General features: G+C 35.1%; 1 protein-coding gene across 1 annotated transcript; it reads left to right on the top strand.

Moving 5' to 3' along the window:
- Positions 1 to 725: 725 nt before the first annotated feature.
- Positions 726 to 9,571, top strand: LOC129870213 (uncharacterized). The gene is made up of 12 exons (XM_055944885.1): positions 726 to 971; positions 1,080 to 1,133; positions 1,225 to 1,311; positions 2,806 to 2,904; positions 3,256 to 3,351; positions 3,492 to 3,557; positions 3,657 to 3,747; positions 4,235 to 4,302; positions 4,393 to 4,458; positions 5,062 to 5,112; positions 5,408 to 5,472; positions 9,252 to 9,571. Exons 1-12 carry the CDS (start codon positions 798 to 800, stop codon positions 9,298 to 9,300), a joined length of 966 nt encoding a protein of 321 aa, XP_055800860.1. The 5' UTR covers positions 726 to 797; the 3' UTR covers positions 9,301 to 9,571.
- Positions 9,572 to 11,914: the final 2,343 nt, after the last annotated feature.

The following is an 11,914-nucleotide window of genomic DNA, read 5'->3' as shown; positions in this document are numbered from 1 at the left end:
TTTAAACTTTTTGTGTTTTCATCTTCTTCTTCTTCGGATATTGTCATTCTCATTTTTTCTTCACTCCAATTTGATTGTGAAAATTATATTAAAAAATTGATGAAAAGAGAAGAGAACAGAAGAGAGGATATGTTGTAAATGTTTATATAAACATGAGTTGTTCAAACAACCAAGAAGATATTTAAACAACCAAAAATTGTTTAGTTCAAACAACCAGAAGATATTTAAACAACCCTAAATTGTTTAGTTCAAACAACAGAAGTTGTTTAAACAACCAAAAATTGTTTAAACAACCAAAAGTTGTTTAGTTCAAACAATCAGAAGATATTTAAACACCCCTAAATTGTTTAGTTCAAACAACCAGAAGTTGTTTAAACAAGTAAAAGTTGTTTAGTTCAAACAATCAGAAGATATTTAAACACCCCTAAATTGTTTAGTTCAAACAACCAGAAGTTGTTTAAACAAGTAAAAGTTGTTTAGTTCAAACAACCAGAAGATATTTAAACAACCCTAAGTTGTTTAGATGTTTTTTACAACCCTCTTATATGTTTGACCTATTTGTAAATAGCAAAACTTTAGGGTATATAAAAATATTCTTTTTTAAATTAGCATAACCCATTAATACCTAACTATACTAGAGTCCCTTTTACCCAATTTTTAAAACTTATATCCGATATTCTCAAATAGATAACTCAAAATATCTTTTAATTAAAATCCCCAATTCAGTTGCAGTCTCTCATATCTCGCAACCCACCTGAAAGAATTGGAGAGGGTCGAGAGAGTTGTGTGTGTCAAAGATGAGGACTCTTCTAGTAGCTCCTTCACCTCTACGCACCTTTTCCCCATATTCACGCTTTCTTTACTCTAATCTCAACAATAATGCTACTCATAACTACCTTCTTTCACCTTCTCCATCTAAATCCGTTTCCTCACTAACCTCAACTCTTCCTCTTTTCGCCATGGCTTCTCAGGTGGACTATTTTTTTTTCTTTTCCAGATTAAGTTTCTTTTTTTTAAATCAATTTTCAAATACTTGGGTTGATCAAAATTAATCTGAATTTTCGATTTGTTTTGTTCAGAATGTATCATCTGGTGATGAAGTTGATATCTTTCAGTTGATTGGAGCTCATCAGGTGCCAATATTATCTTTTAACGGTGTTTATGTTTACGCATAGAGGACTCAAAACTCGGTTGAATGTGTATTGTGATTCTAAAATGTTTCAGGAAAAGGCTGCTAGGCTATCTCCTATAGAAGATGTTAGAACACTTCTTCATTATAGCCTGCGTGGTGTGCTTTCTACTTTCTCTCAGGTTCACCCTTTTCTCACATATTTGTTTTTTTTACTTGCGTTTGTTATAAGGGATAGATGATCAATTTCACATCTTAAGACCCAAAAAAAGATCAGCTTTATATCTTCTCTTTTCTTAGTGTACATATCACTTTAATTAAACTGTAAAATGGATAATGATAAGTAACTAATATTACATAGACTAACAAAAAAGGAGTAGCTGATAGTACATAATACATATGCATAATGAAAGTGAGAACCCAGTACAATCACGACATACATATTAGGAATGCATACAGAGTATCATCTTATCAAATAGTGAAAAAGGTATGCGTATAGTGTATAATGGTTCTCATTTGTCATTCAGACACATTATCTTGAATAAGAGTGACATGCTATAGCCAGATTGTTTCATTTAATTGATGAAATGTTGTGTCTATTGAGTGCATAATCGATATACTTGAAGGAAGAACTATATTTAATTACTATATGTACTTAGGGGCTAGGACTGAGATTTATAGAGCTTATATTCCCTCTTAATAGTACTTTTTTTTTGACAAAGGTAATGTAAATCTCTCCTAGTAGTACTATATTGCAGATTGTTTTCATTCTTAGAATATGAGCTGTGTTTTCCTCTAGATATGGCTATTCATTTGATGATGCCGATTACATGATTAGAAGCTAAGCAAATTTCTGTTTTCCTTTATTTAAAACTTATCATATCAATAAGATTCTTAAACTATCACCTACAAGTAGGGGTCCATACTCCATTGGAAATCACATTATTTCAAAGAAAAGCATAAGACATCTCCTTTGCACTTTTGCCTGTGTGTAGTAACTTGAAGTGGGAGAGAAATATTAAGATGTAGAAGCTCACTCCAGCATGTAGCATTTTTTTGGCTTTATTAAAAATGACAAAAAAAAGTAGCTTCTTGAATTCTGGATTATTTGGACAGATTTATTCAAACTGGCCTAGTTTTATGAAAAACTTATGATACCAAAATCATGAATTTTGAACATGTGAAAGAAACGTCCCCTGTGTTACCTGAAAACTATAGTTGTTATACGTATACTTTCATCTCTTTTTGGTTCTAGATAATATGGAAGGATTATTCAAATTGACCCAATTTTATGAAAGAAACATCCACTGTACTACCTGACAGTTGATAATTTGTCATACATACAGTCATACACTTTCTAGTATTATGCAGAGTAAGTAAATGAACTATGAACAGGTATCTGGAACCTACATGTTGTTACGATTTGATAGCCACCACTGTGATTCAAAGGGAGTCTTAACAGAAGTGTCGGTGCCCATCTTGGGCCCAATTGCGTAATCTTCCTTTCTATCAAACTGTGTTAGGCATGAAACATGAACATAGTTGGGCTATAATCTGAATGTTTTTCTTTATCTGTCATCTGAATGCTATGTACTATTGCTCCGTAGTTTCACAATTAACAGTGGATTCTTTATTGCAAGACACCCTTGTTCCCACCTTGTTTTTTATTGTTGCAGAAGTATGAGGGCTATCCTTCAGCTTCCATGGTTGATTTTGCATGCGATGCCTATGGATCTCCAATATTAGCCGTTAGCAACTTGGCTGTTCACACCAAGGTTCATTTTATCATTTCTGGTGGTTAAAGTTGTGCTGAAGTTTCCGCATTTACCAAATTTGAATTATAAAAACTTCAGTTCTACAAATGTTTGTGTTCTTATTTTCGGGTTTGTGTAAGTTTGGATTTCAATTCAAAGGCTATTCAAGATGACTGTTTGAATTTGTTAAAAGAAAATAAAAGTGCTGACATCAATTTTCACCTTCTTGTGTTAATATAGCGCTGAATATCCTGAAAATGTTGTCTCAGTAGTATTATTATTGTATTTGTATTTTTCAGAATTTGTTTTTACCCCTTCCCTTTCTCATTTTCAGAACTTAGGTTTTGATATGAAACCTGGTGATTAGTGCAGGACCTCTTAGCTACTTCTAGATGCTCATTGCTTGTTGCAAGAGATCCTGAAGATAGGACTGACTTAGTAATTACAGTGCATGGTGATGCTGTTCTTGTAAGTTGTCACTTTGAGAGAAATTTCTTTCCGATCTCCCTTACTCTCTCTCTCTCTCTCTCTCTCTTTTTCTCTATCTCTCTTCATTTGACGGGAAATGTATGTCAGTTTTTTCCTTCTTTTTCTGATGGATGTCATAGGTACTGGAAACAGAGAAAGAAGGTATTCGAGCCACATATTTGGCTAGGCATCCTAAGGCATTTTGGGTAATTTTTCTCACCTCTTTCTATTTAGTGGCATCATGCATTTCACAATAGATGTTCCTTCTTCTGTTCATCACATGTAATTACCGAACCTTTGTGAAGGTTGACTTTGGTGACTTCCAATTCATGCGCATTGAACCCAGAATTGTACGTTATGTATCGGGCGTTGCAACTGCCATATTGGGATCTGGAGGTTCGTGTAGACCTATGTTGCTGACTCGCCAAAAATGTTGCTGCGCCCGTGTCGGATTCATCAAAAATACACTATTTTTGGGGTATCCGACATGCACCCGTCAATATTGTTGAAGAGTCCGAGCAACATAGGTGTTGTCTACTGGATTTGTCTCCTTTTGTTATTATTGTCTCTATCCTACTCCACATAACACTTTGCATTTTCCCCCTTCCCCACAATTGACATTTGATTTTGGGCCTCTTATTTCACTCCTTACACCATACGGGCTGAATAAGAGCAGGTAAAACATACATCTGACTTCTTGCTACTAAATTGTAAAATCCCATTGATGGATCATATTAGATTTCAGGGTTCCACCTGCATAGTATTCAAGAAAATGAGAGAGTGATCATTTGTGAACTGCTAGATGCGTCATTTCTTTTGCTGCTCCCAGATGCAATATTTGTAGTTTTTTCTTGTACTAAATCTCTCTTTTGCCTCCTCACAGAATTTAGCAAAGAAGAGTTTAGAACAGCTAAAGTAGATCCAATATACCAATTTTCGAAGCCAATCACGGTATTGAAATGCTGATGTTCATTGTGTATGCTATGCTTTCTTCTTTTATAAATAGGACTAGTTTTCTTATTCCTTTAATTTTTTCATCAGTCACATATGAATAAAGATCATGCCGAGGATACCAAGCTGATTGTGCAGCACTCAACTTCAGTTCCGGTAAAATTCAGAACATTTTAATATTTTTTCTGCAATGATGTTCGTTCATGGATCTTGGAAATTTTGTTTTACCAGAAACTTATGATGAAATCCAAAAAAGGAAAAGGTAATTAAATATAAAGCCAACACGGGAAGATAAGATTTTTCACATGGCTTGGAAATGCACAGATGCATAACTCATTTATCATTGGACAACCTGGGGGATTTTTTTTTTCTTTGAATTTTTTATATAGCAAAATACATATGAAATCCAAACTAAAATTGCCTAATTAACAAATGACTAGATCTAACACCCTAAAAGATTACTTTTTTCTTTTTAAATGGATTGGAAATACATGGGATGCAATATTCCACAAACGTGCTGATAATTTGTTCTCCAGCAGCTGATAAATATCACATATAGCTGCCCCATATTTGAAGTATGCGCGAGCTTTTGAGGATATGGTGCCAGGAATGATGCATGATTTTTGTCTGCTTCTGGCAGTTCATTGACAGCTAACATTACTGTCATTTAGTTATAGTTAGTTTAGTTTTACTGGACATAGGGTGCAAGGTGTTATCTCCTCCCAAAATAAGAAACTGCATTGACTTTCTTTTGTTCAGGTGGACTTTGCCTACATGTTGGATGTAGACAGTCTTGGTTTTAATGTCAAGGTGAGGCTGCTATTCCATCTACTCTGTTATTGATTCATGTCTGTTGTAACTTTTTCTATCCCTTCTTATATTTCTGTAGTGGGGAAATCTGCACACTTGCGACATTCTGTGACTTTATCTACTTCAAAATATGTAAATTTCTACTAACCTTTTTTTAAGGAAATTGGCAATTATGACAAGAAATGCCTATTTGAGGAAGAGAACAGGAATATTTTCTCTTGCTAAGCTATGAAAAGTGCTATTTTCTTTCAAGCATGGCATGAACTGTATACTTACACTTTGATTTTAATTTCAGGCTTGCTACCAGGACAACAATTTCAAGCTTCGAGTTCCATTCCCTAGACGTGCTGGAGACAGAAAGTACGTTGATCTCCATTTTTTGTTTCCTTTATTCTTCCTGTTTTCTGATGCAACACCTGTTTTATTATATGCTATTTTCTCATGTTTTCTTTTGGTTGGGTCTGGCTTAAGATCAAATGTCTTAACTAGTGTGTTCTGGGTGAAAAGAATTTTTTGAGTACACATGTAGGATTATGTGTTGGTCTCCATAAGGTTGGAACCACTTTGAGCTTGCTTACAAAACATTCGATTACTTTGTCCATGATTTTCTGACCCACTACAACAATATTTCTAACCAAAACACCTGGTAATGTGGAAGATTCAAAATTATATTCAACTGATAAGGGAGAAATTAAAAGGTAGCAATTCTCAACTCAGGAAAACGGAGCAAAAGATAGACAAAAAGAGAAAATAGTTAAGGGAGATTTCAAATTGCTAAAACTTTATCTAATAAAATAAAGACGCAAGTTCTTCCACTCCATATTCTAGAGTTCCTGTGCTGTTTATATAGGAGTGTCTTCATCTGGATATTTCTTGGCAGCTGGTGCAATATGTGCAACTGTATTTGGCAGGGGTAGTGGTCCTTTGTTGGCCTTTGGGACCAGAAACTCATCCAGGTATCTTGGACAAACACTTTCGTGACCTTGTGACTAGTGAATTTCGGGGGCAAGGCAATGAAATGGCCATATTTTGACAATCTGTCCACGATTAATAGAATGACTGTGCGTCCCTGAGAAGATGGGAGACCAGTGAGCAAATCCATGGAAATATCCTCAAAAATTGCAGCACGTATAGGAAGTGGAAGAAGAAGTCCGACAGGTTTCGAACATGTATCCTTCATTTGCTGGCATACATGGCAATTTAGGATGAACTGCTTGACATCCTTGTTCATACTCAGCCAAAGAAAATTGGATGAGAGGTGGTGGAAAGACCTTGTAATTCCAGCATGATCTCCAATTTTAGAAGAATTTCATTCTTCTAAGAGCAATCATTTTAGTGCCGGATCCAGGGGAATAATCAGATGCTCACAAAAGAGAAGCAGACCTTCCTGAAAGGTGAAGTGAAAGTGAAGCTGCCGTAGCAAATGAAGAAAAGGGTGAAAGAGGTGTGGTTGATTTGTGGTGCAACGTCTGGTCGGGTGGATTAGAGACAGAAAGATTTTTTGTGATAGCAGGGAGCCGGTTCAGTGTTTTAACTTCTGCTCCTGTAACATGGCCAAACTAACAGCCTCATGAATGTCTTTGGGCCTAAATGCTAAAACATCATTTTGATCTCCGGAGTCGGCCCAGATACAAAAAAAGAATGACGCATCATCTCTGGAGAGGCATCAGTAGCGTGATTTGCAAGCTGCTCAAACCACGAAAGATACGTAGTGACGGTAGATGTCATGTCTTACATCCCCAAAAGCCCCTCCGATGCTTCAATGGATTGTGAACCAAAACGAATTACTAAAGCTTTGGTAAAGATCCCCAGACAATCAGTTGATGGTTCTTATATATCCATTGATACCAATCTCTTTCTATGCCCTCGAGATAGAACGAGACAAGATTCAAACGATGTTCATCCTGGACATTATAGTCGTCAAAGTAATGGTTTTCTTGGAAACCCAACTTTCAGAAAAATTGTCGTCAAAACGCGCTAGATCTATGGGTGCTGGTATCTCTACAAAGAGGGCCGATAGGGTTTTGGTTTATAGCAAGGGATTGTGGCTGTTGTGGTGGGTTCAACAACTGAGGGGGGTGGGTGGAGAAAGGTGTTGATAGAAGAAATTTTTGTGTAGGTGGTATGGAAGACAACTAGGGTTAGAGGTTGTTGGCCTTTTTTTTTTGAGGGCTGGGTGTTCTGATTCTGGGTCTAGAGGGTGGAATTTGGGAGATAACTTTTTTGAAGTGTGGAGTTAATGGACTCAAAGTCTTACCGTGAGAATCAACGGGTTTTTTGCAGCTGCTTGACGGCCTCGTCCATTGTGCGCAGACGTGTGTTGGGAGCATCATCACCCATTGGTAGAGGATGTTCAATGAAAGCAACAAATGGAATGATTCAAAATTATATTCAACTGACAAGGGTTAAATTACATGGTAGCAATTCTCAACTTAGGGAAAACAGATCAAAAGATAGACAAAAAAGAGAAAATAGAAAAGTGAGATTCCAGATTGTTATCACTTTAGCTAAGAAAATAACGATCCAAGTACTTCCATGCCCTTTTCTAGAGCTCCTGTGTTATTTATATAGGAGGGCCTTGATCTGGGTGTTTCTTGGTAGATGGTGCAATATGTGCAATGGTATTTGGCAGGGTAAGTGGTCCTTTCTTGGCCTTTGGGACCACATACTCATCCAGGTATTTTGGGGACTGTTTGTCCCTGTTACTGCACCTCAGTGTACCCGAGTAATCCTGCAGGTTTGTTACATAAAGTGATTGTTAAAATTGTCCATGTAGATGTTAAATAAACCTTTACATTTGGAGTTCAAAAAGTAATGACCTATTATGGAGGCATGGCAGTTTCTTCTTCCTATAGAAAATTCTTTGATGCGACATTGTTTTTCTTTAGTTATTCTGAATTAGGTTGTCAGCTTTGAAGTTTTCTTTTTTGGATAGTTGACTTATCCTTAAGATATACTCCCGTTGCTCCAATAACTAGACTTAATTTGGCAAACTCTAGTATCAGGAGTAAAATATTTGAATAAATTGTCTGATCTGATTTTAAAAGGAAAGTTTTAAATACTCCCTCTGTTCACTTTTACTTGTCGGATGTTCATTTTTTGGTTGTCACTTTTAACTTATCTAGAAAAGACAATTATTTTTTTCGATGTTTTACCCTTAGGATTAATTACGTATTCTCCAAATCATTTTTCAAAACCTAGAACTAAGCATCAATTAATAGGGGTAGTGTGGTAAAATAGTCTTGTCTATCATTGTTTTCTTAATGGGTATGCCAAGTCAAAATGTGCCAAGTAGAAATGAACGGAGGGAGTAGTTGATTTGAAATATAAAAGGTGGAATAATTAGTTTGTAAGATGTCAAGTGAAGTTTGAAATTTATAAAAATGTATTAATTTTCGTAGTTTATACTAGTTTTAATTGTTGGATCAAAAAGGATTTCAATTTTACTGGGATGGAGGAGGGACTATGAAACTAATCTCTAAATTATCTCATTATTGGAAACAGAACTAATATTTGATGATCACAAATTATCACTCCCTCTGTACTGTATTAGTTGTCACTTGTCAAGGTTACTAATAATGCTTGTCAGAATTTGCTTGTCAGAATTTACAAAATCAAGATGAAATTGATTTTTTTTTGTTTCATTTTACCCTAAGTATCAAGTGTTCTTGAAATAAGATTCAACTTAGTTTTGTTCTTAAATAAAGTGCAATTTATTGGAGAGAGATAAAGTCTAAAGTAGTAAAAATACTTTTTTTTTTATGATTTCTTAAGGGAAATGTGACAATCAATATTGGGACAGAGGGATTAATTGTCCTCATGTTCAACAAACAACCAATTTATGTTTTCATGGTTAGACCAAGCTGCAGTATAATCTACTTGCATAAATGAGCATAGTGCCTAAGATTTCCTCAGTTTGTCAACCTACAAGGAATAAGTTGAAGTTTGTTTGGGGAATTTTCTCAAATCATCAGGAGCCCCATATTCAGTTTCTCCTAAATCTTTATTTCTCATTGCTTTTGTTATAGACATTGTTTTCGCATAAATTGAGGTCCTTAAAAAGTGTGTTACGTCTGCTATATTTCGACATGCCTACTCCTGTGTTTCCACTCTAAATCTTCCCTATATCAATTTTGCAGAGACGTGAAGGCACTTATTGTTGAAATGCTTCAGGCTGCCAGGACTTAGGGTCATTGATTAACCATTATAATTTTCCATTCCAGCTTCATATTGGTGTGGGAGTTCTATATCATGTAAATATTTTGAAACACAGCTCTGTGGAATGCATGTTTCACAATGAGATTTCAAGATTCCTAAGCATATATATGTAATCTGATAGCAAACCAGCCATTTTAGTGATCATCTGGCTCTGGTGAAGTTTCTCAAATTCACCTTCTGATAATACACTAATTTTTGCCAATATTACGTATCATAAGTTTAATAGTAACAAATCAGCCCATCCTTTTGAGCATTTGTGTTTTCAAGTTATGCTTTAAGCAATATCATTTACGAATTGTTGACACGCTTTCGATAGGGACTCAAGGGGCTCGAGTGAGTTTCAGCATCATCACACTAGATTTTTCATTATGGATTTTCTAGTGCAGGATCTTTCAGTGCAATTGCAATGATGATGTTGTAATTGCAGTGAGAGAGAAGTTCAAGTCATCTCGATTGTACCTTTGATGTTGCGATCGTGTATAGTAAATGTTTGAGTTGACCTTAGTCAAACCTTATGCATAATTGCATAGGCTAGGTTGTGATTATGAAGGGTAAAATATTATCAGTGCTGGATTCACGCCCAAGGCATGTAATCACGATGAGAGACTTGTACCTACATGGATAGTTGAAAACAGCACCCAAGGGTGTGGGTTAGTGGTCAATGAAGTGGTTGAGAATTTTGAGTTTTTAGGTTCAAACTCAGTGGAGATAAAAACACACTAGGTAATTCTTCCCATTTGTTCTAGTCTTGGTGGACAGAGTTACTTGATACATGTTACTGGTGGGAGGTGACATGTATTTGTTCTAGTTTTGGTGGAAAGAGTTACCTGATACATGTTGCTGGTGGGTGATGACATGTATCTCGTGAAATTAGTTGAGGTGCGAGAAAGCAGATTCAGACACCACGGTCATAAAAAAAAATAGTTGAGAATGGAAACTAACAACCAACTTTGAAGATTTTGAGCAAAGTATCCTTGGATTGGAGATTAAAAGAGGTGCAGATTGAACCTACAACTCAAGGTAATGATTTCCTACACTAGCTTTGAGATTATACTCAAAATTGGGTGTAATTTGAACTAAATACAGAGTTTTCATAGTTGAAATTGTGTAATTTAGACCTAAGCTCAAAAGGACAAAGTTGAGCAATTGGCCTAGCTGTCCAAGTCAAAATTACATTCTGAACATAGATATGGAATCCTTAGCTAATGGGTTGTCATGATTCAATTTGCCTAAGCTGCGATGACACCTAACCCTACGTGTTAAGGGATCTGAAAGTATGCAAGTTTCCTGTTCATTAACTAAAAGAAATAATTAACTTTGAAGTAGGTAAATAGCATAATACTATAAGTTAGAAATGAAGATGAAGGAAATAAAAACACGCAGCGAAATAATATGTGCGCAAGTGAAAGACCCACTAAAGATTATATAGAAGAAATTTATTAAGGTAGAGAAAAGAGATATGAAACTTTATTTAATAACTCAAAAACTCTTGTATCTCACTATATTGAAAATATGTAATAAGACACCCCTATTTATAATACTAACAAACCAAATTAAACTAGAATTAGAAAATTTATTCCTATATAAACTAGGACAAATAAATTCTAACAAGACATGATTTAAATAAATATCAAATAACTAATCCTAAACAACTTAGGATTCCTACTCGTGGTTTATTTTCAACATAACCTCCCTTAAATCAAGATCTTCAAACCAAGACTATTTCTAACATCTTCTTCAACTTTATGAACAACTCCAATTTTCAACTTTATGAACAACTCCATTTTTAATGGCTGTGTGAAAATATCAGCAACATGTTTTTCAGTCTTGCAATATTCAACCATTATCTCTTTATCTTTATCTAAATCACGAATGAAGTGTCATTTGATGTCAATGTGTTTGCTACGACCTTGGAAAACTAAATTCTTTGTTAACTCAATTGCAGACTTGTTATCACAAAATATTTTTGTAGGACTATTTTGCTTGTGTTGAAGAAATCCAAACATTCTTCTCAACCATAATGCTTGTGTAGCACTATTTGTTGCAGCCATGTACTCTGCTTCAGCAGTTGATAAAGCAACAACTTGTTGCTTCTTTGAAGACTAAGAAAATACGCCAGATCCCAAATAAAATATATAGCCAGAAGTACTTTTTCGTTCCATCATATCACATCCCAATCACTATCAATGAATCCAACAAGACTACTATCATTAGTCTTTGAATAAAATATGCCATCACAATGTGTACCTTGAATCTATCTCAAAATTCTCTTGGCTTCTTGCAAGTGAGATTAACGTGAAAATTCTATAAATCTTCTAATTAATCCAACTCCATAAGTAATATCAGGTCTTGTAGAAGTCAAGTACCTTACATTCCCTACCAATTTTCTAAAATATGTAGCATCAACAAAATCATGTGTGTCATCTTTAGTAAACTTCAATTTCTCTTCGACAGGATGCAAAGTCAATTTGAAATTTTTTATAATAAATATTTTTATAATATCATCGTCATGTTTTTTATTCTTTTCTTGTATTCTTGAATAACTAGTCTTGACTTAAAATCATCTACTTCTCCACTTGGGTTG

The sequence above is a fragment of the Solanum dulcamara genome, chromosome 10 (assembly GCF_947179165.1).
Source record: "Solanum dulcamara chromosome 10, daSolDulc1.2, whole genome shotgun sequence".
In the NCBI taxonomy this organism is placed as follows: domain Eukaryota; kingdom Viridiplantae; phylum Streptophyta; class Magnoliopsida; order Solanales; family Solanaceae; genus Solanum; species Solanum dulcamara.
Note: the sequence above shows the minus strand (reverse complement) of the source record. Positions and strands in the feature narration are given on the sequence as shown.